The 24003-nt window shown below is 40.2% G+C and overlaps 2 protein-coding genes across 2 annotated transcripts in view; one reads left to right on the top strand and one right to left on the bottom strand.

The window, feature by feature from the left end:
- Positions 1-1405: 1405 nt before the first annotated feature.
- On the bottom strand, positions 1406-11770 carry LOC129480440 (membrane-spanning 4-domains subfamily A member 6A-like). The gene is made up of 6 exons (XM_063630742.1): positions 11603-11770; positions 9548-9682; positions 6989-7045; positions 4510-4615; positions 2388-2486; positions 1406-1598 (listed from the first exon to the last, which is right to left on the bottom strand). Exons 1-6 carry the CDS (start codon positions 11768-11770, stop codon positions 1495-1497), a joined length of 669 nt encoding a protein of 222 aa, XP_063486812.1. The 3' UTR covers positions 1406-1494.
- Positions 11771-11808: 38 nt separating this feature from the next.
- The window catches only part of LOC129488675 (putative membrane-spanning 4-domains subfamily A member 4E), a 132892-nt gene continuing 120697 nt past the window's right edge, over positions 11809-24003 (top strand). The window contains exons 1-2 of the mRNA XM_063630841.1: positions 11809-11851; positions 12713-12794. The gene's annotated coding sequence lies outside the window, so the exon portion shown is untranslated. The remainder of the gene's footprint in view (positions 11852-12712; positions 12795-24003) is intronic.

The raw sequence follows: 24003 nt of genomic DNA, 5'->3' as shown, positions 1-24003 counted from the left end.
GCACTCTTCTTTCTTTTAGCCATTAAACTTCTGCTCTTAAACTCAGTCCATGTCTTCAGTTTTCTTGGCATGAGACAATGAACCTCTGATATTACCCCAGACAAATGACAATGCTTCAGTGGTCCTCTCCTGTGGTGGAAGGTGGCACCATGTGATTAATAGTGGGGAGGTGGATTTTCAAAGGAAGGACATTCTGTCTTTTCTATCTTTCTCTCCCTCTCTCTCTCTCTCACACACACACACTTGTTTATCCTCTACATTCTTTTAGGCAGAAGATGATATTCTTTATTCTGTGCTCAAATAACAGTTAGTGAAATCCCTAACTTCATTGTCATCTCTGTTTTCCTTATTTGACTATAAATATCTTGAAGCCAAATCATGTATCTTATTCACTTTGGTAGCCCTGGCATTAAGCATAGTGTCTGGTATCCAATAAGTATCAATAAAAGTTGAATGTCCACAATAGGCAAATAAATAAAACAAATGGTGTGTGTCAGTGGGGGGTGCAAAGGACAGGGAGAAGACATAATGAAACAGATTTGAAGATAAAGCTAAAATCAAAGAAACTGACAGTTCTGTTTGAGACTGGAAAAAAAGAGCAGAGAAACTCTCTGAGTATCAGGATATCTGAGACAGTGAGTATGAAGTATGACCCCTGCTACAGAGGGTCAGAGCAAGGGAAATATGACAAAATCTTTCAAAGAAATGGAGCTCATGTAAAATTGAAATACTTTTTTACACGTGTGTACGTGTGTGTGTGTGTGTGCATAAGCGAGGTGAGGCTTATATTTGTTATACTCAAACAATTGGTCTTTCTTATTTTGAAATAAGGAAGTAAGTATGAAGTGGTCGTCTCTTCATAACAGATAAGTATTCCTGGTTAGCATTTGTTCACTCATTAGTTTTGTTTGAATATTGGTGAGGAGAAAAGTGAGTTAAAATTTGGGTTTATGTCTGTCATTATTGATTATTCTGTGTTTAAAGGAAAAAACAACAAAATAAGTATTAAAATAAGTATGCACTCAAAGATTTTATTTTGAAGCCGGCTACTTTCATACACTCGGAGAGTTCATTATGGCGTTTGCCTTTATGCACTAATGAATAAAATACATGGGATAAATCAGTAGCACCTGTGATAAAAGAGTCTGCGCACCACAGCAAATCAGTTAACTCCTGTTGACAATTGAGGAGTATAAGAAAAAGCTGTATCCTTTGCTTCACTGGATCCATTGAATCATCATTCTGCCTAGTTTTCCGGGAAATGTCTAAGACTATCTGGCTAGTCTAGTAAATAGTAATTTACAGCCCTGTGCTTTTGCTGAAGTCAATATCAGGCAAACCAAGAGATCCCCAATGAACACATATCATAAATGACCGCGAAATAATTTTTTAAAACAAATATGCATTACTTTAAATGCTTACATTTAGGAAAGTCAAGTTTGCTTTTTTATAACGGTTAGGTTTTCCATATTATCATAAAAATCAACTTTCTAATTAACATTTCTCCCTTTTTTCCCAAGAAGTCAATAGTTCTTCATATCCAGCGTCATGAGTCGTCTTTGAGGACATGAGTAACTGTGAAGCAGGAAAAGCGCACTCTAGAAGAAACAAAGTATGTTAGGTCTTCAGACTTTACTCAGGTTCAAGATACATGTGGATATGCCATTTTTTCCAACTGTATACACAGAATTCTTAGCTAATTCAAGACAAGTAGAGCAGATCACTAGGTTCTTCAAATAATTACAATTTATCAGTCTAGTATTCCTTCTATTCTCTATAATAAAATTCTGGATAAATCAAGGCTTTTAAATTCAGTTAAATAAAGCAATAAGTCCATAGGGGTGGTATCTCTTGGAATTTGATTCAACAATACATTTTTAATATATCTTTTAAAAGGAAAAAGAATTTTAAAATCACCAGGAGGAAAAGCAGAGCATAAGACATTCACTGGATCCAGTCACATGTGTAAAGGCCCTTTACCAAGTCAATACTATTAAAGAGACTAGTGGTTGTGGCAGAAATTGTTTCTGCTTAGAAGGGAGGCAAGCCAGGTTCTAGTGTCCTCAGCACAGGTACAAACTCATAGCATAATGCCAGGCCAGTCATTTAACTTCCCAGAGTCTCATTCCCTTCAATGACAAAATGGGAAGATTGAACCAGTTGATTTCTCATTTTAACTATTTTCATATCCAGTGAACTCTCAGCTTGTTATCTACTCAATTACCATCTGCTTTTCTTCTCGGTCTTCCATCACCATTTAAATGACCTCCCACGTGTATCTCATGACTGGCTGATTGTTCCTTCTACCACTCTTGGTGACATACTCAACACAGTGCAGAGATAAGATACACTAGGCAAGATTCAGCGAGGCTGGCCAGCACACTCACCCAGGGAAGTCAGACAGTCTGTTTCCCCCGCAGCACAGCAGTGAGCACAGCTAGGCAGAACTCCAACACAGTAGAAACCAGCATCAGAGACAGAGTTCCCTGAAAGTCAAGAAATAAAATATCGGTGTTGCTTGGGTCAGCCGAAGCTTTCATGCCTAGTTTAGAGGTGACCATAGAGATGAAGACCACCTCACCCATTAGAGAATGAAGAAAGGACACCATCAGGAAGATAAAACTGCTCCTCCTCACAATTGTCTTAATTCAACTCCTTCACTCATTCAGTTTCTTGAGAGGAGAAGGGAAGATGAGTAGTAACTAAATCAACTAATCCACTTCATACTAATCCACTTGTTTCTCACTTCTTTGAGACGTAGATAGTTCTGATGACATTGTTCACTCAGTAAGAGAGCAGAGTGGTGTAATAGCTCCCAGGACTGAGAATCAGCAGCTCCGTTCCAGTCTCACCTTTACTGCTGAGTAGCTGTGTAAGCCTGGACAAGTCTCTCTCTTTCTCTAGCTCCTGTTTCCTCATGTATCAAACATGCATACTAACATTTATTTCTCAGAGATTTGTGAGAATCTAGGAGGTTTTGGCTGTGTAAGCCCTTTGTAAAATTCAGTATTGGCATCCCTGTCTATGTATCTGAACCTGTTTGGATGTTTTTTATTTTTGTTGTTGTTTATTTTTTATTTTTGCTGTTTTTGGTGGTTTTAAGACTTGGAAAAAAACAGTGAAGGTAGTAAACTGTCAGAGTTGCTAATCACCAACACCAACTCACAAAGATGAGTTCTACCATTTCTGTCCTGAGACATTCTTTGTGCAGAACTGGTCATCTGATAATAAAGGGAGATAATTTGATCACATGAACTTTTGTATTTACACACAGTTAAACAGAAGATACACGTTGTGCCCATTACCTAGAAATTGTTCCAGCAAGCAAGCTCAGCAGAATCTCTCTTATTTCCAATGTAAAATCGTCATGAATTTATACTTTATCACTACCAAATTTCTCCCAAATTTCTCTCCAGAATTTTTCCCAAGGTGGAATTTGTACCAATTACTGTCAGCCTCATTTGCATTCACTTTTTCCTCATTATACCATTACCTTGGAAGCAAGGCCCAGTTTATAATGGGTGCTGTACAAGCATGACTTTGACCACACCTTTCTATCTGTCCATCTTCCCGGTGAGTTCTTGGCTGATCTCATTTTTATGGTTGCAGGACAATAAATATTCTGCAACTTCTTTACTTTTATGTTGCCTGTTTTCCTCTCAATGCGTTGCTGACCATGCACATACTCCTTAATCTTTCAACTTCAGACATATTATTTCTGTTAGCCAAACTTCATTGTTTTTCTTCTTCCAAAGAGAGAGAATTCTCCTGCAATAATTCTCAGTTACACTCTCCATCTCCCTATATTTCTTATCTCCTGATTTAAGATATCACACTTCTTTCAGCTATAACAAAAAGCAATAATAATGTTACCGTTTCACCTGATTAGTATTATTCATTTTTGTAATCATTAGAAGGAGAAACCCTTACCATCTAACCCCGTATTTCCTATTATCTGTTTCTTCATCTTTAGTCTGATGTCTTTTTAGACCAAACTGACCCCCTACCACACACACATACCACATTTTCTTGTTGGCATTTTCTGATCACCCGGGTCTTTCTGCTCTGTTTGCCAATCTGAATTCACCACTCTATGTACCAACATTCTCAGTTTGACAAACTCATAATTTATGCCTCCAAAATTGCATTAGTTGAGTAATTAAGAAATTCTACAAACCATAAGTTTTAGTTTTTCATCATCAACCTTATCTGACATTTTCAATTCCACTCTGTTAGTATGTAATCCCCTTAATCTCATCCGTGCAGTCCCCCTTTGATTTACATAACCTTGGCCTTCCTCCAGATGCCCAAACCAGAATTAACAGAGAGATTTTCAAAGGAAGGAATAATAAGAAATCAAGCCTTTCAGAAACCTCATAAAATTAGAACATCCCATCTAAAAAATACTTACAGCCAGACTGGCTTTGGCTCTGCGGCAGTCCTTGGTGTAAGCTGAATGATAATAATAAGAAAGAAGTCTGGCTGGTATATCCTTTCCGTCCAACTTACACTGCAGTGAGGCAGGATTTAATGCAGCCAGGGTGACAGACAGGAGAATGAAACCCACCAGGGCAGACACAGCACTCAGAATGCTTCCAGCCAGGCTGCTATGCACCTGAAAGAGACATGCTGGGTAAGAATCATTCCCAATGAGCTGTGAGTCTCTCTTATCCCTTTTTGCCATTACACTGCAAGTTATTCCCTTATCTGTCTCCCTCAGGAAGTCTGGGAAGGATCATTTCTTGCTGTATGCCTCTCCAGTGTCCAGCCAAAAACTCAGAATCTGCAACAAAAAACTTGGCTGAAAGAATAAACATATGAACTGGTTCCCCTTAAACAGGACCTCAATGGTGTGGTAGAGAATGTTACTCTCCTAAATTCTTTCCCTGGGACAGATAGCAGGGACTCCATGAGGCTTGCCTGGAAAATTACTATGAGCGTGACCACAAGCAAAGGTGGCAATGTACCAGATGCAGTTTCTCTCTTAGCCAACTCAGAAAGCCCTTGTGCAAGCATCAACCACACAGAAAAGGTGGATGGTGTATTAGCATGGTGCAAAAGTAATTTCAGGTTTTGCCACTACTTTCAATGGCAAAACCACAATTACATTTGCACCAACCCAATAGCTCACTCTTGCATGCACATTGCCTCTCTCAAAGGCACACCTCTCAACGATGAGTGAGGGGGTGGTTCTGAGTCTCCGGCAGGCCCTGGAACCTGGGCAGGCATATGACTGGCCACACTGAACGCAGCATGGGGTGGCTGTGGGCAGAGGTCTAGGTGCAGGCCCAAGGATGGTGTAATGTGTGGGAGGCAGCAGGAAGTACAAGAAAAAGGTCTGGACTGGAGGTCAGAAAATTGAGGTCACAGTATAGACCTGACCCAGCTTGTTTCCTTGGGTACTCAGTTCCTTGGTTTTATTTACTGAGCTCACAGCATTCTGAAAGCTATTGGTACAGGTAGGTAGGCTCCAGGGCACACCCCGCAGCAATACAGTAGAGTGTTATTTAATCCCACATGGGCACTTCTTCTTTTAGGAACTCACCAGTTGATGCTCTGGGACCCCAATTTCCCAACATAATGACCAAAGTGTATATACTCCTGGGCCTCCTAGTAGCCAGTAGTAGTCCTGATGTCTAGAGTCTATATTTCTTAGAATAAGCTAGATTTGCCTTGAGATGGCACTCTGCTTCAATCTCAAAAAGGGCTGGTACAAAGTGTGACAAGAGTAGAACTCACTAAAGTCTCGATGTCTCTGGTGAGTCTGAGCCCACCCCAAGACCACATCCTGCATCCTTGAGCTTCCTGCATGTTCACTGTGGGATTGTTCTCTGGAGTAAGAGGCCCATATATTTCCTTCTAAAAGTTTGAAAACATTACTCTTGTACTAGGCTACTCAGTATGGTTGCCAGTAGCCACATGGGCTACTTATATTTGAAATAAAATTAGGTAAAATTTAAAATTCAGTTGCACTATCCATATTTCACATCATCAGTAGCCACATGTGACTGCCATATTGTAACAGTGCAGCCGTTATGGATTTCCATCATCATAGAAAGTTACATTTCATTTCCATCATAGACAGTTACATTGCACAGCACAGATTAGTGTTGGATTGTAACTGAGGGTTCCTAATAATAATCTCTAAATACCAACGAGGGAAAGAAAGAGCTGGCATTTTTCTGGGCACTCTCTCTGACTTCCATGCTGGCTTTGGGAGATTTTTGTAGCCAGAGCTTCCAAATTGAGTTTCTGTGCAATTAAATTTTATGACATTCTCTTACATAATCTCCAACATCAATCCTTTGAGGGATACAGGATTGAGTGAAGACTTAATGAAACTTTACAGACAACAAACACTTCTTGCTATAATCCAGCTTTTCTCTCCCTGCCACTTCCAACTCTAGTTTTTGCTGGAATAAGGGATAAAGGCAGGTAAAGCATTTTTTTTTCTTAGCCAATACAAAGGACCAAAGACAACTTTTAGGGTGCAAGAATTTATACTCGAACAAAATAAAAGTATTATCTTTCTAGTGAGATAGATGAAAGAATGAGAGATAGTACCATACATAAACAGCACGTTGACTCATTTTTTTCAAGGGTTGTAACACTTGGGCTTAAACAGTGAACCCCAACAAATAGACCTCTTTATAACACTGTCAGCTCCCTTGCCATTGAAAACCTAAATTTGAAAACCAATTATCACCAAAAAAGCATCATAAATAAGGACAATTTTTCTGTGATAGATTCTTGGACACTGGCTGAAGGGATATTATAATTCTCTGAATACAGACTTTGATGTAGGGTACAATAATTGGAGAAATGTGCTCTGAACAAGGATATGGAGCATCCAGGCCTGGCTCCTAACTCTAACAACTAACTGCTCTAGAACTGAGTTTTCAACTTTTCAAAGTAGAGAGACTGGCCCTAACAGGTTCCAAGTTTCATTTTGATCCATTGAGTTGCAGTTTACAGTTCTCATACTCACCAAAAGCTTGGTTAACCTTTTCTCTGTGATAATTGATAGAAAGCCAGAGATGACAAACTAAAATAAAAGAGAAAATGGTCAGGTCAGTTTCCACGTAAATAGTAACTGCGATGTCACTATCATGATGTTTATAGAAAACTCTCATGGGAAAAGCCTTGGGGAACAAATGATCAATGAGGTAATATCCATTTAAAGACATAGATTTATCCTGTTTGCACATGTACTGTTCAGATAGCAACAGAAAAAAAAGGGTAGCAGAAATATATCCAAATAAACAAAATGAGGACCTTAAAAGCCAGGAAAAATATTCATTTTCTTAATGAAATGAGAAAATTTTGGTGTAAGATGTTCTTTAGAGAAGGACATGAAAACAATGGTATGGAAAGAGAAAAGAATTGGAGAGAATCATATGGATTTTGTCCATCATTATATTGATGTGATGCATCACATTTGATTATATATGTTGAACCATCCTTGTATCCCTGAGATAAATCTCACTTGATCATGGTGAATGATCCTTTTAATATGTGGTTGAATTCAGTTTGCTGGTATCTTGTTGAAGATTTTTCATCAATGTTCATTAGGGATATTAACCTGTAGATTTCTCGTAATGTTTTTGTCTGGCTTTGATATCAAGATAATGCTGGCCTCATAAAATGAGTTTGGAAGTATTCCCTCCTCTTCCATTTTTTGGAAGGGCAGAAAAGTACTGTTACTAGGTTTTCTTTAAAAGAAAATAAAAGATGGGAAAAGCTGAGACATGGATCTTACATTGCTGGCTCCCCAGGCTAAGGTAAAATGGTCAATGAGAACAGAAGGAAAGACAAGAATGGATGGCAGAAAACTTTCAAGGGTGTGTTTACAAAATGAAAGAAATTTTTTTCATCCTCTAGAGTATTCATGACCTACAGATTTAGAGCCATAAAGGAACAGAAAATTCTTTGACAGTTAGAAGAAAGGAGGACAAATACCAAAGAAAAATTGTGATTCCTATAACACAGGCATTTAGTTATTTGTCTGTATAAACAAATGCCAAGTCTGTAAACATATGGACTAGTTGTCCCTTCAAAGGTGGACTGTGCTTAGTGACTTGCTTTTAAAGAATAGATTATAGAAACAGGAGGGAAACAAGTAGTAACTTTACAGAGGAGAAAGACAAAGTAACTTTAGTAGTTAGTAGTAGTAACTTTACAGAGGAGAAAGACAAAGTAACTTTAGTAGTTAGTAGTAGTAACTTTACAGAGGAGTAAGTTAGTAGTAGTAACTTTAAAGAGTAGTAACTTTACAGAGGAGTTAAGTTAGTAGTAGCAGCTTTACAGAGGAGAAATCTTTACAGAGGAGAAACCAACAGTGGTCTGTTGACTGTTTTTCCTCCCACAACCTTCCTTTTTTTTCCACTTCAGATTCAGTAAGCTCCAAACACACTACCCCAAACACACGATCAAGGTAAATTGTGTCAGTGACAATATGTTGGCAGCATCACCCTTGATATGACTTGATGAAAATGGTGCTTTACCTCTGTTATCATCAGCCAAAAATTCACCCAAGTCTAAAAATCAGAAAAATATCAGACAAACCCCAACTTAGGAACATTCTATAAAAATATCAGCCAGTACTACTTCAACCTACTGAAGTCCTCAAGGAAAAGGAAGATCTGAGAAAGTCTGGAGGAGCCTGAGACATCATGAGCAAATGTAATGTAGTATAATGTAGTAGCCTTGCATGGATCTTGACACAGAAAAAGGTCATTTGGGGAAAACCAGTGAGATCCAAAATCAAATGAAACTTTAGTTAATAAAAGAAGAAAAATTGACACGATAGACAGATCGGTGAACTTCTTGATGCATCAGATAAACAAATGTAAAGCAAGAGCTAGCAACAGGTACCGAGGTGCAGGAAGTTGAATGAAAAAACATCTATAAAAGAGAAGCTTAATTATGAGAAAGCTCAATCTAAGAGAAAAGCAGTTCTTTGAGAAAAGGACTGCTAAGTCCTTTTGAAATACCAGAGCTGCAGCTATTTCAAAGGAATTTCTAGCCCATCACTGGGACATAGACATCTGCTCAGCCTTCCCTGGCAATCCATCAATGCAGTAAAAGCATTTTCAAAATTCTCAGAGGTATAAGTTCCCCTTCCTCCATGATGCCCACAAGCATCTGTGTGGTTTCTCTGTGAGTGTATGATTTTTTCCATTGATGCTCATTTTTTTTTAATATAAAAAGTTTCTTCCCAACCTTATCCTAATTCATGAATGTTTTGCCTAAACCTGGAAAGAAGTCACTAGCTTCATCATAGCTCAAGATGATAAGGTGAAAAATAAGATGATCTTCAAACGAAATGCGTATTTGAGTCTGATAAGAAATTGATCTAAAATCAGGAACCCCCTGCCATCCTACCCCACTCAATCCTCCCTGAACTACACACACAGGAGAACAAGCTTCACCATTGACTCCTTGGTGCTGGCAGATCAAACATAGCAGGGTGGCAGGTGGAGAGTTTAAGCTATTGGCATCTCCCTCCCCTCTTTGCCCCATGCTTCCCTCCTCAGAAACCACTCACCAACAAGGGTCCTACGAATGGGTAAGCAGACTTCAACAGCATAGAAATCACTTGGGTAAAATTTGGAGAGAAGGAAGCAGATGCCAAAATGATTCCCAAGCTCAATACATTCACACCACAAAAGATCTGGATAATCTGTGGGAAGAGAAAGGAAGATTGAGGATTAAAACCAGCATTTGGAAAGATGGGGCCAGGCTGGGCACGGTGGCTCACACCTGTAATCCCAGCACTTTGGGAGGCCAAGGTGGGTGGATCACCTGAGGTCAGGAGTTCGAGACCAGCCTGGCCAACATAGTGAAACCCCATTTCTACTAAAAATACAAAAATCAGCCGGGCGTGGTGGTGTGCACCTGTAATCTCAGCTACTCTGGAGGCTGAGACAGGAGAATTGCTTGAACTCGGGAGATGGAGATTGCAGTGAGCCGAGATTGTGGCATTGCGCTCCAGCCTGGGCGACAGAGTGAGACTCCATGTCAAAAACAAACAAGCAAATAAACAAACAAAAAAAAAAACAGGGCCTTTTTGCCTCTCCCATGGTACCAATGCATTATCGCCTTCTGCAAGGTCCCAGTGAGGATACAAACCCTGTGGAAACTCTGGAGTGAGAAATATGAAAAGACATCCTGGAGGGTATGCAGCTCTGCCACAGAAGCCACAGTCTCGGGTGTCTGGCAGGTGCTCAGGAAGGTTTCTGCATTTCTGCCTCTCAGGCTCTGGTCTGCTCGTGGCCCCTGCTTCCAGCTCACAGCGGCTGCTGGGATCTGCTTTCCCATCTCTCAGGACTTCTGAGTCCATGACTAGTAACTCTCTTTCTACCTCTCTGAGAACAGGGGGCACCTGGAAGCCTTCACTTTCTCTGGAGGATTGGTGGTGCAGAAATCCCTCCCCTCATCTCCCAGATTCCAGTGGACACAGCTTGGCCCTCTCTGTTCAGCTCGCTGGAAACTGCAGCCCACATTCCTATAGCTAAGGTTCTGGAAGCTCATTTTATTAACTTTTATTTTAAGTTCAAGGGTACAAGTGCATGTCTGTTACATAGGTAAACTTGTGTCGTGGGGGTTTGCTGTACAGATTATTTCATCACCCAGGTATTAAGCCTAGTATCCATTAGTTATTTTTCCTGATCTTTTCCCTCCTCCCACCCTCCACCCTCCGAAAGGCCCCAGTGTGCATTGTTCCCTTCTATGTGTCCATGTGTTCTCATCATTTAGAGGCCACCACCCTTAGCAAACTAACAGGGATGGAAACCAAATACAGCATGTTCTCATGTATAACTGGAGCTCTGTCTTAGGAGGTAGTTTTCCCTCCTGGACGTCCACCTCAGAGATTCACAGCTCTATTATCATTTACCAAGAAGTTTTCTAGACCTTATGTCACCTAAGCCTCATAGAAACCCACGTCATTGTACATGAGGCAAGGAAACCAGTCCCACCAGGTCCTGAAATCCAGTCAAACAGAGTGCCTCACCTCAGATCATATAAGTGCAGAGGCAAGTCTAGAAACCAAAACTCTGTGTTTCCCTCCCAATCCAGGATAGATCCCTTCTTTCTCTCCTCCCTTCATGCAATACAGCTTCTTTAATAAACTCTGGATGAGAGGAGAAACAGACAAACAAAAGGTGAATATCATTTCCATTCTCAAAAAGGTAAGGAGAAAAGAGGGAGAGGAAGTATATTTTTTCTGTAATTTGCAGTAAGGGAAAAATTCTTTGCAAAGAATCAGTGTGGATTATTAAGCATGCAGTTGTGAAATACAGAAAAATGTATATACAATATGTAATTATTTACCACCATTACTTTTGTAAAAGAAAATATAGAGAAGTACTGTATTGCACAAATACAAAGACAACAACAGAAAGTCAACTCCTTATATTCAGAATAAGGGAAAAAACATTTCTAAGACAACCTCTTGTGGAAAAGTTCTGGGACAGTTTTCTCCAAGTGGCTTTTACCCCGAAGTCCCTCCAGCAAAACTTAAGGGTCTCCACACTCACAATGGATGACCAGTCCGAAAACATACATCATCTCTTCCCACTTCCCGTAACCCCTCTCCAACATGTTCTGAATTAGATTTACCCCCAATAACTTTGACTTCTGCCTGTAGACGTTTCTTCAGGCTATCCTGCCCCTGGTTGGTGGGTTCAGGTTTCTCTGCTTGGGAGAAGTTGATGACATTTGATGGGAGCAGTATGATGGTCTCACTGGGAACAGGTCGTGATGTCATAATGGTGTTGCCAACTATGGAAGAAAAAGTAGATTTAGCTCTTAAAAAGTATAGAGCTCCCAGGTTCTGGCTGCAAAACTGGTAAGTCAGTTTCTGCCAATTAGTCCAGACTTGGCCTGTGTGTTAGAGAAAGAAACTGATAGTATGGAGCAGTGAAAACCACACAACCTTGGTTTCATGAGGATTTTTCCGTAATGTTTGACACAGTCCATTATAGATAATAAACACATCACAGGGTGGCAGCAGCATGAATCTTGAGAGGTCCCAATATCCAGAGGCAAAGGGTCACACAAAATTTGCAATATGCAGCAATGTCCCTCTGCCCAGTCCTACTGACAACAACTGTATTGCCATATATTTGATGAATTTTTTAGACAAATGCACTCTGATCATTTATTTTTTGTCTATCAGCATTCATCTTAGATATGTTTATCATATTTTACTAGACATGTTCTTAGTTCTTATCATGCAGTGGTTTCAATCCTTACAACAGCTCTACATGTTAGTAAAAACATGTAATAAATAAGAACATTCAAAATAAAGTTTAAGTTATGAATGCAAATATATACACACTGCATATATGCATGGCATAGAGTTAATGCTGAAGAAATATTTGCAGTTATCCTTATTGTTCAACCCTGTGCACACAGCTGGGAAGCTGTAAAGCCAGTCTTGGATCTCAGCTTTCCTTAAGTCTGAAGCCTCTGCATAAATCTCTAGATCATTCCACTTCTTCCTACTTTCCCATTTGGCAATGCCAGCCTGTGTCTGAGTTTACTTAGGCTGGAGAAGCAGCTACATGCAGTGGTATGAGAACAAGTCTTGGAGTCATAACACATAGACCGTGTCCTGGATCCTCCACCTGTTAGCATAAAGACCAAATTGGCTGTGGTATTTGTTGCTGAGCTCAGCTTGGATCTGTGTTCACTGCACCGTTCTCAGCCCACAGACTGCCCAGTTTGCAAATGGCCTAAGAACATATGAAGAGACAAGAGCTCTGCTCCCACTAATTACACAATCTAAGGTAAGTGACTCACCAAGATCATGCAGTTAGAATACAGAAGAAACAGAGTTAAAACCTTCCATTTGCCCACTCTATTTCCAAAGTGCTCTAGTGTCTCTTAACTGCTGTCAATGAGTTTCAAGTCAAATTACTCCTCTAATGGTGTCACGGCAAGGGAATGGTGAGATGAGAAAAGACTTTCAGCATTACCTACCTGTGGCTGTTCGTTCCAACTGAGTCCTCAGAAGCTCCCAGGAGGGAGCTAGAGTCTGTCTGGGTTCTCAGATAGTCCCATCAATGATTTCTACATACCTTCCTCTTCTGAAAGTCATCAGCCCTTTCTTATTCCAGTGTTTGCAGCCATACAGGATGTGATATTTACAGGTTGTAAATTTGTGAAATATGCCTGCACTTCCTTTTCTATAAACTTCTAGCAACTTCAGGAAAATCATGAAAGCAACCAACTTATGACTATGAGAGTTCAGGCATCACAGAGCTTTATGTGTGAATTGCCACTTTGAGACTTACAAGTTCCCTGTTATTAGTCCAGTCTGTTCTTGGAGCCTCATTTGTCTAATCTGTTAAATAGAGGAGCAATACCAACACTGGAGAACTGTCCTAAACATGAGCAAAAATGCTTATAAAAAGCCTATGCTGCTTTGAAGCTTTCAGTAATACGTAACTGCTAACAGTAATATTGCTAGTAATCATAATATAGATAAATAACAATATTCCATCATATATAAGTAATCACATAATCTCAGCAATAATGACGATGTTGCTTGCAATTAACATTCAGTAATATATAGCTAATAATGGTAATACAGAACATAGAAAAAGCTTTCTTAAAAAATTTGTTTTATTTTTTGTTGTTGTTTTGTTTTCTTTTTCTTTTTCTAGTTCCCCAAGCTCTTGGCAGGCTGAAACAGCCTTTCAACACTCATTGCCCAATTGCTGCCTACCCTAAAGTCATCTTCTTCCTCTGGCTACTTTCTTTCTCTAGCAACTTCTTTGCCCTCTGGAAAGGTTGGGCCCCTCCAGGGAAGTAGTGAAACTTGAGGAGGAACAAATGGGGAAGATTCGGCAGGACCTAAATAAATTCAACAAACTCACATGTAGGCTAGTTTTGTGAGGAGAGAGCCACGGTGCCACTTCAAACCCTTGGCTGGGCATTCTTTGGAAGCTGACTTTAAAGTATCGGGTAAGGAAACCAGAGCCAGCCAGGGTGACTGCACAGCCCCACCCTGCAAGCTTCCTTCCTCCCTTCTTTGGGAGAGCTGCCAGAATGAACCCAGAAACACAACCTGAACCATCACTGTCACCTCAGAGGGCCATGGGTTCTGCACTTAATTCCACACCTTAACTCTCCTGTTGAAGAAAAGGCTTCAGAAGCACCATTTAGAAGTCTGGATTAGTTCTCAGGGTCTGAATGACACAGACATTACGAAATGTAATTGGCTTGTCTTGAGTTCTAACAATGAGTCTGAGAGGAGGAATGGACTCACCAGAAAGCCTGGGGAGCGAGGCAGAATCACCTGCAACCCCACTCACCTGAGCTCCTGGTGCTCCCTTCCCCTTTTGCAGAGTGCCATCAGTTTCCGGCGGGTGCCCTGCATCTTTGTCACCCTCACAGCATCTGTGAAACAGTGGAATGCTGCTCTCCTCCTGAGCTTTGATTAAAAAGGAGCCCGGTCTCTTCAGGAGCAATCACACCCCCTTTCCCTTCAGGGTAATGTGCTAATAAACCAGTTAAAGTTGCCTACCCAAGCAAAGACTCCCTCTCCAGTCTGTGCTATTTAATTTAAAATCATTTCTGAGTTTTAAGGATTATGTGAGACAACACATGTAAGGTGCTTAGCACAGAACCCTACAGAATGATGGCCTAAAAGTGGCCTATTGACTGTCTTTCCTCCCCTAACCTTCCTTTTTTTTCCATTTTGCCTTCACTAAGCTCCAAACAAGACTCCTCTCTCGTCTTTCAGCTTACACTCATTCAGCCTTTTGCATTCCCAGTTTTTTCCAGAGTCTGAACTCTACCAAGCTAACTAGAAGGGAGAAATCATATATCAATAACACATTCTGATTAATAATATTATATATCAATAACACATTCTGATTAATAATCTAGGACAAGTTTCTCAAATAAGCTACTAATGCCATTTTGGACGGGGTAATTTTTTGTGGTAGGCGACTATCCTGGGCGCTGTAGGATGCTTAGTAGACTCCTTGGCCTATGCCAGCACAACCCCACCCTATGTGTAACAGCAAGAAACATCATCAGATATTGTCAAATATCTCTTGATGGAGAGAGAACAAAATCCCCTCACATCCGTGTTGAGAACCACTGACCTAGGAGCAAAAGGGTTTTGCGTCTTCTGTGTAAAGGCAGGTATGCAAGAAACAAAGCAATATTCTCTTTAAATCCATTTTTAATTTTTATTTTTAAAACTTTCAATTGTCATATAAAACACATATAATTCATTATCTTAACCACTTTTTAGTGTTCAGATCAGTAGTATTAATTATGTTCACATTGCTGTGTAATAAATATATAGAACTTTTTCGTCTTGCAAAACTGAAATTCTATATCCATTGAACCCTCTCCTTCCTGTTCCTAGTGCCTGGTAACCACCATCCTACTTTCTGTTCCATATTCATTCTATGTCTACTTTGGATACTTCATATGAGAGTGATACAGTTCTGATGACTGGAGGAACACCAGTGTCCTCGTTCTCGTGCTGTTTGGATAAACGACATGGAGACAGGTGGAGTGGTTTTAAGGAGCAGATAATTTAATAGGCAAGAAAGAAGAAAGAAAGAAGAAAACAGCTCCCCCACACAGAGACAGAGGGAGGGGGCCTCCAAACAAAAAGAAACCCAGTGTGTAGTGGGAAAGTAGTTGGTTATATTGGAGGCTGGAAGAGGTGGTGTCTGATTTGCATAGGGCCCAGGGGATTGGTTTGACCAGGGGTGTCATTCATGTAGCCCACGAAAAACGTTGCCCTTTCACCTTAGCCCTTTAATATGCAAATGTGGGTCACCGTGATGTCCTGAACACATGTGAGTAATCCGGAGGTGGCCATCACACTGGCACATGTGGTGACAAGGAGAGGAGGGTGGGAATCGCCATGTTAGCTATTTTAGATGGACCTAGTTTCTAATCGCCAGCATTTGGACATCAAAGCTTGCCAGTCTGGCTATTTAAGTTGCCTTTTCTGTTAGAAAAGAAATGGTTCCAGGGGTTGCTTCTTATTACAGGAAAATTTCCACTGAGAAACTATATCTTTTCTAGCTGCCTAGGAATTATTTCTTAATAACTTCTTTATTAAGAGGAATCATACAGTATTTGTCTTTTTGTGATGGCTTATTTTACTTAGCATGAGATTGAAACTGCCTTTGCAAAATTACGACTGAGACAGTGAAAGAGATCTAACTTAACTGACTCCATCTTGCTTCTAACCTCCAAGCTGTGCTTGTTCATTCCTGGGGGTAGGCTGAACTAACTTTGGGAGAAACTTAGTTTATAGTTTAAACAAAGATGATCAACAGCAGACCTCCTTCTTGCCTGGAGACTAGATTGCCTTTGTAGGACTAACATTAGACCCAAGATTAAAAATTATGGTTTAGGAGTCAGGCAGCTGGAGGCTACAAGATTCTGACCCTCCCTAAACTACTCCTAAGATCAGTGCTTGAGATATTTTGCAGACCCTTCTCTTGATGGATCTGCTGGCACTATCCGGATCAATAAACGGGCTCATCTGATCTTCTGGCCCCCACCCAGGAACTGATTCAGTGCAAGAAGGCAGCTCCGACTCCCTATGGTTTCATCTCTGATCAATCAGCACCCCTGGCTCACTGGATTTGCCCCACCCACGAAGTTATCCTTAAAAACTCTGCTCCCCAAATGCTCCAGGAGACTGATTTGAGTAATAATAAAACTCCAGTCTCCCACGCAGCCGGCTCTGCGTGAATTACTCTTTCTCTGTTGCAATTCCTCTGTCTTGATAAAGCAGTTCTGTCTAGGCAGCGGGCAAGGTGGACCCCTTGGGCTGTTACAAGATCCCCAGGTTTCATCCATGTTGTAGCACGTGATAGGATTTCCTCTTCTGTAAGGCAGATTAGTGTTTCATTGTATGTGTATACTACATTTTCTTTATTCATCCATTGGCCCACATTTGGGTTGCTTCCACCTCTTAGCTATTATGAATAATGCTGCAATAAATATGGGTGTGTAAATATCTATAAGAGATCATGTAAATCATGGATATTTATTTCTGTAAAGTTAGTTTCTGGAGATTTATTGTGTTCCTTTGGTTGGGCCATGTTTTCCTGTTTCTCTGTATGCCTTGCGATCTCCTATTAAGATGCGGGCATTTGAAAAATACACCCAACCTCCTCCAGTCATTACAGACTGGCTTCATACATTGGAAGACCTTTATTGGTTAGCATAGCTAGAGATTCTAGGAGCCCTTCAAGCTTTTTATGGGCTTGTGTGTGTAATTTCCCAGTTAGGTTATTTTTTATTTTTTATTTTTATTTTTTTATTATACTTTAGGTTTTAGGGTACATGTGCACAATGTGCAGGTTTGTTACATATGTATCCATGTGCCATGTTGATTTCCTGCACCCATTAACTCGTCATTTGGCATTAGGTATATCTCCTAATGCTGTCCCTCCCCCCTCCCCCAACCCCACAACAGTCCCCGGAGTGTGATGTTCCCCTCCCTGTGTCCATGAGTTCTCATTGTTCAATTCCCACCTGTGAGTGAGAACATGCGGTGTTTGGTTTTTTGTCCTTGTTTGCTTGCTTCTTGTCTGGAGCCTGTTCTCATTGTTCAATTCCCACCTATGAGTGAGAACATGCGGTGTTTGGTTTTTTGTCCTTGTTTGCTTGCTTCTTGTCTGGAGCCTGTAACCTCATTCTCCCCCTGGTGTCCGCCTGCAGTACTACAATCTCCCTAGTGCTGAAACAGGGTGCTTGCCTTTGTTCTCAGAGGCCCCCAACATGGCATCCAAACTCTGCACTCTGAGTCATGTAAGACAGAAACCAGTGCCTTGGGCAACCCCGCTGGAAACCCAGAATGCTGGACTCATGGCCCACTCCTCTTGCTTCCCTAAGGGAGAAGCTGGGACTTCAGTGTTTTCTCCAGATCAAGTCTCACTGTATCAGGGTGAGAGAGACTAGGACGAGTAAAATGCCATGTTTTACGACTTTTTCTACTCATTTTGATGCATCTTTTCCTGGCTCTGCACTCACCTGAAGTGCTCCCAAGTTCCTGTGGCAGAGCTCAAAAACAGATATTTATGTTTGACAACAAAGGAGTTGGAGATAAATTTTGGTGTTTCTCTAACAATATATACAACTCTCTGTGCACGTTCTCCATAAAATATCTCTTATTCCTGCAGGTCCATGGGCAAAACCGTCTCCCTGGCATTTCTAGTTCTAGGGATCCCTCCTTAGATAATAAGAAGGCCTTAACTCTTTGGACCCAAAACAACTATCTGAGTTTTTGTTTCTCAGCTAGCCCTGTTTCCCAGGTCCCATCTGCATCTCAGCTTTCATTTCCCACACTCCAACTCCTCCTTCAGGACCAGGGGAATCTTCTATTCCCTAAGGACATCTGTCCTTCTCTTATTTATCGTGTTTCCCCCTCCATTCCATGATACCTCTCATATCCTGTACTCTAGGAACTCTTCTCTTTTGATATATCTTTCTGAAGCACATATCATAAACTTTTAGTGAGATATTGTTCTTTGGATTGCTGGAAAACAAAAGCTAGAAGCTAGTAAGCAAAATCTCCTTTTCCTTCCTCCATTACTATATTCCTCTAACTCCTCCACTTATCTCTCCCTTTGCATGTATTATCTTAAGAAAAGTACTAAGAAAGTCTTAAATGCTTGGGATAGAAAAGAAAAAATATTCATGTGTTTACAAGACTTTTAATTTTTCTTATAATCTCCATTGGATACATTAGTATTGGGCAACGGGAAGGTCCTCAGTTGAAAACACAGACTGGCAACTATTCCAGCATTCAAGGGATCCAGAGAAGGAAGGGCTAATGTTCAGCATAAGCTACACAAAAGTGACCGTGATTTCTCATATGTAAGTGAGAAGTTTCTTCCTATAATGAAGGAAAAGAGGGAAGTGTGAAGGAAAGAAAGGAAGAAACATTGTCCTCAAAGTGACAATTAAGCAAAGTGAAGCATGTGGGCTCTTTGTGAGGAGGAGGAATCAACAGCTGGAAAGAGTCATCTGGTTCTGACTGATTTCTGCGGGCATGCGGGTGTTTTAACAAGATAAAATCTTATTTGTTATATACATAGTAGCCTCGGATCAATTGCTTTCTCTTTGTGTCTCACATATATTATTTGGTATATTTGTTTTATGGTTTATGTCTAAAAACGTCTTGAAATATCTCTGTCCAAATTATGACTTTGGGTCAACTAATAAAGAGATATCAGTTTTATGGTTTTGACAAGGTTGATGGTTCTCTGAATCAGTTAATATTTGCACTTAGCACTTCAGCTACATGGGAAAACATTGACTTAAACCATGCCATGTCAAACTGACATAAGATCAAATAAGAGAAGGACAGATGTCCTTAGGGAATAGAAGATTCCCCTGGTCCTGAAGGAGAGAGTTGGAGAGTGGGAAATGAAAGCTGAGATGCAGATGGGACCTGGGAAACAGGACTAGCTGAGAAACAAAAACTCAGATAGTTGTTTTGGGTCCAGAGTTAAGGCCTTCTTATTCTCTAACTTCCTCATGAATAATGAGCATTGACACATAATTAGGATCAATTTATCTAAGAGTTTGCTACAATTATGTGTTTCCAGGAAATGCAAAACTTTTACAGCTTGATATCCAAGTTTCTGCCTTTCAGTTGTAACTTGAATAACAAAGTAGACTTATACATTTAGGCTGAGAATAGAGGATGAGATGACAAATTTAACAGATGCCAACACCATTCAGTGAAAATATCTTTGGAAACATAATATTCACTTTGTCTTAAAAGCATAAGCCTACTGATTCCTTTTTAGTTATGAAGTTAAAAATATACCTTTAAAATGAAAATAGCATGTGAATACCACCTGTCTTTGTCTGTTCGGACTGTTATAACAAAAATACCATAATCTAGGTGGCTGAAAAAACAAACATTTATTTCTCACGATTTTGGAGGCCAGGGCATCTGACGTCAAATTACTGGCCTATCCTCAAGTGTGATGAAGGCCAACTTTCTGATTCAAGGATGTCTGTCTTCTTGCTGTATCCTCTCATGGTCGAAAGGAGCAAGAGAGCTCTGTGGGGTCTCTTTTATAAGAGCACCAATCCCATTCATGAGGACTCCACCTTTGTTACTTTATCGCCTTCCAAAGGCCCCACTTTTTTTTTTTTTTTTTGAGATGGAGTCTCACTCTGTCGCCCAGGCTGGAGTGCAGTGGCGCAATCTCGGCTCACTGCAAGCACCGCCTCCCGGGTTCACGCCATTCTCCTGCCTCAGCCTCCGAGTAGCTGGGACTACAGGCACCCGCCACCACGCCCGGCTAATTTTTTGTATTTTAGTAGTGACGGGGTTTCACCGTGGTCTCGATCTCCTGACCTCGTGATCCGCCCGCCTTGGCCTCCCAAAGTGCTGGGATTACAAGCGTGAGCCACCGCGCCCGGCCAGGCCCCACTTTTTAATGCCATCACTTTAGGGTTTGGAATTTTAACATATGAATTTCGGGAAGACATAATCATTCAATTGATAACACCACCCAAATCAATTGGTTAAAGTAACCACCACCAAAATTGAAATAAACTGTTACTATGTTCATCCTTGTGTGATGCAAGGGAAAGTTGGGAAAGTCACATTATCTATGTTGTGTTTTTATTAAAATTGTTAACTTGAACTCATGGAAAACAGGAAGAAATGTCCAAGATATTGGGCATTATATAAAACAAATGCTCCAGACTAAAGAAACAAAAACAAAAGTCAATGTCATAAAAGACTAAAACAAATGCAAAATCAAACAAACAAAAAATGATGAGAAACTGCTCTATGAGTAGATTATGAAAGACTTAAAGGACAAGAGAACCAAATGTATGAGTGAACAATAATTTATGTGTTTATTTATATATAAACACATAGGCCCCTCCATTATCCTCAAATTTTTTATAAATATAATTAGGGAATAATGGAGGAAATTGTAATAAGAACTATATATTGGATTATTATATTAATAAATCTTGGGATGTAATAATTGTATTAAAGCTATATAGTAGAATATTATTCTTAGGAGACATGTCTTAAGTATTTAGAGATTAAGTATCAGGATATCAAGCACTTACATTTTGTAAAGTAAATTTCACTGTACATATTTAAAGTTTACAACATGATATTATGAGATACATGTAGAGAATAAAATGGTTACTACTGACTTCAAACTATATTACAAGGCTACAGTAACCAAAACAGCATGGTACTGGTACCAAAAAGATATGTAGACCAATGGAACAGAACAGAGTCCTCAGAAATAACACCACATATCTACAACCATCTGATCTTTGACAAACCTGACAAAGACAAGCAATGGGGAAAGCGTTCCCTATTTAATAAATGATATTGGGAAAACTGGCTAGCCATATGCAGAAAATTAAAACTGGACTACTTCCTTACACCTTATTCAAAAATTAACTCAAGATGGATTAAAGATTTAAATGTAAGACCTAAAACCATAAAAACCCTAGAAGAAAACCTAGGCAATACCATTCAGGACATAGGCATAGGCAAAGACTTCATGAATAAAACACCAAAAGCAATTGCAACAAAAGCCAAAATTGGCCAGGCGCAGTGGCTCACACCTGTAATCCCAGCACTTTGGGAGGCCAAGGTGGGTGGATCATGAGGTCAGGAGATCGAGACCATCCCAGCTAACACAGTGAAACCCCGTCTCTATTAAAAATACAAAGAAAATTAGCTGGGCATGGTGGTGGGCGCCTGCAGTCTCAGCTACTTGGGAGGCTGAGGCAGGAGAATGGCATGAACCCGGAAGGTGGAGCTTGCAGTGAGCTGAGATTGCACCACTGCACTCCAGGCTGGGCAAAAGAGTGAGACTCTGTCTCAAAAAAAAAAAAAAAAAAAGTCAAAATTGACAAATGGGATCTAATTAAACAAAAGAGCTCCTACACAGCAAAAGAAACTACCATCAGACTGAACAGGCAACCTACAGAATGGGAGAAAATTTTTGCAATCTATCCATCTGACAAAGGGCTAATATCCAGAATCTACAAGGAACTTAAACAAACTTACAAGAAAAAAAACAAACAACCACATCAAAAAGTGGGCAAAAGAGGCCTGGAGTGGTGGCTCACGCCTGTAATCCCAGCACTTTGGGAGGCCAAGGCGGATGGATCATGAGATCAGGAGATCAAGACCAGCCTGGCTAATACGGTGAAACCACGTCTCTACTAAAAAATACAACAAATTAGCCAGGCATGGTGGTATGCACCTGTAGTCTCAGCTACTCAGGAGGCTGAGACAGGAGAATCACTTGAACCCAGCAGGCAGAGGTTGCAGTGAGCCGAGATTGCATCACAGCACTCCAGCCTGGGCGACTGAACGATACTCCATCTCAAAAAACAAACAAACAAAAAAAAGTGGGTGAAGGATATGAACAGACACTTCTCAAAAGAAGAAATTTATGTGGCTCAAACATAGGAAAAAAAGCTCATCATCATTGGTCGTTAGAGAACTACAAATCAAAACCACAATGAGATACCATCTCATGCCAATTAAAATGGTGATCATTAAAAAGTCAGGAAACAACAGGTGCTGGAGAGGATGTGGAGAAATAGGAACACTTTTACATTGTTGGTGGGAGTGTAAATTAATTCAACCATCATAGAAGACAGTGTGGTGATTCCTCAAGGACCTAGAACTAGAAATACCATTTGACCTAGCAATTCCTTTACTGGGTATATACCCAAAGGATTATAAATCATTCTACTATATAGACACATACACACATGTTTACTGCAACACTACTCACAATAGCAAAGACTTCAACCAACCCAAATGCCCATCAATGATAGACTGGATAAGAAAATGTGGCACGTACACACTATGGAATACTATGCAGCCATAAAAAAGAATGAGTTCATGTCCTTTGCAGGGACATGGATAAAGCTGGAAACCATCATTCTCAGCAAACTAACACAGGAACAGAAAACCAAACACTGCATATTCTCACTCATAAGTGGGAGTTGAACAATGAGAATATATGGGCACAGGGAGGGGAACATCACACACTGGGGCCTGTCGGGGGTGGGGGGCAAGGGGACAGATAGCATTAGGAGAAATACCTAATGTGGATGATGGGTTGATGGGTGCAGCAAACCACCATGGCACGTGTATACCTGTGTAACAAACCTGCACGTTCTGCACATGTATCCCAGAACTTAAAGTATAATAATAAAAATTTAAAAATTAACATATCTATTATTTCAAATAGTCACTCGTTTGTATTTCTATGTGTGGCAAGAGCAGCTAAAATCTACTCATTTAGCAAAAATGCCAAATACAATACCTTGTTATTAACTATAGTCTTTGTGCTGTACATTAGAACTCTAGATTTGCTCATCCTAGTTATCTTTTACTTTGTATCTTTTGACCTGCTGCTCTCCCCTACCAGTTTTCTCCCTCTCTCCCTTCTTCTACCCCTGGTAACCACAGTTTCACTCTCTATCTCTGTGAATTCTATATTGTTATTTGTTTTGTTGTTATTTTAGATTCCACATATAAATGAGATTGTGCATTATGTCTCTGTGTCTGGGTAAGTTTATTTAGCATAAGTTTCTCCAGTTTCTTCCATGTTGTGGCAAATGGCAAGATCTCCTTTTTTAAGTCTGAATTATATGAGTGTGTGTGTGTGTGTGTATCTCACAGTTTATCCATTCATCTGTCAACAAAAACTTAGCACTTGGCACCTGTAATGGGAGTGGGAGCCACAAAGATCTTCCAAATATCACTGGGATCACCCCTCCACTGTTCTAGTGAGTAGTATCTGGCTTCTACTTACACATATATATTTCTTATTTAAACAGTAGCTTGGCCATACCTTTAATTTTCTTTCTTGAACAGCTTTTTATCTTCACATGTCCAGGCTGATAATTTTCTAAATCTTTAAATTTCACTTACTTTTTGATTATACATTTTTTCTTTTAATTCATTTCTCTCTTCCCGTATTT

Source organism: Symphalangus syndactylus, chromosome 1, assembly GCF_028878055.3.
Source record: "Symphalangus syndactylus isolate Jambi chromosome 1, NHGRI_mSymSyn1-v2.1_pri, whole genome shotgun sequence".
Taxonomy (NCBI): Eukaryota; Metazoa; Chordata; class Mammalia; order Primates; family Hylobatidae; genus Symphalangus; species Symphalangus syndactylus.
This window is presented reverse-complemented; position numbering and strand designations above follow the sequence as displayed.

Excerpts from the sequence above, each read along its gene's own strand:
- LOC129480440 (XM_063630742.1), bottom strand. The coding sequence starts at position 11,770 with ATGACATCACGACCTGTTCCCAGTGAGACCATCATACTGCTCCCATCA. Across the intron at positions 9,683-11,602 it reads GTAAATCTAATTCAGAACAT|ATTATCCAGATCTTTTGTGG; the intron begins GTTGGAGAGGGG and ends CTCTTCCCACAG. Across the intron at positions 1,599-2,387 it reads AGACTGTCTGACTTCCCTGG|AGTGCGCTTTTCCTGCTTCA; the intron begins GTGAGTGTGCTG and ends TGTTTCTTCTAG.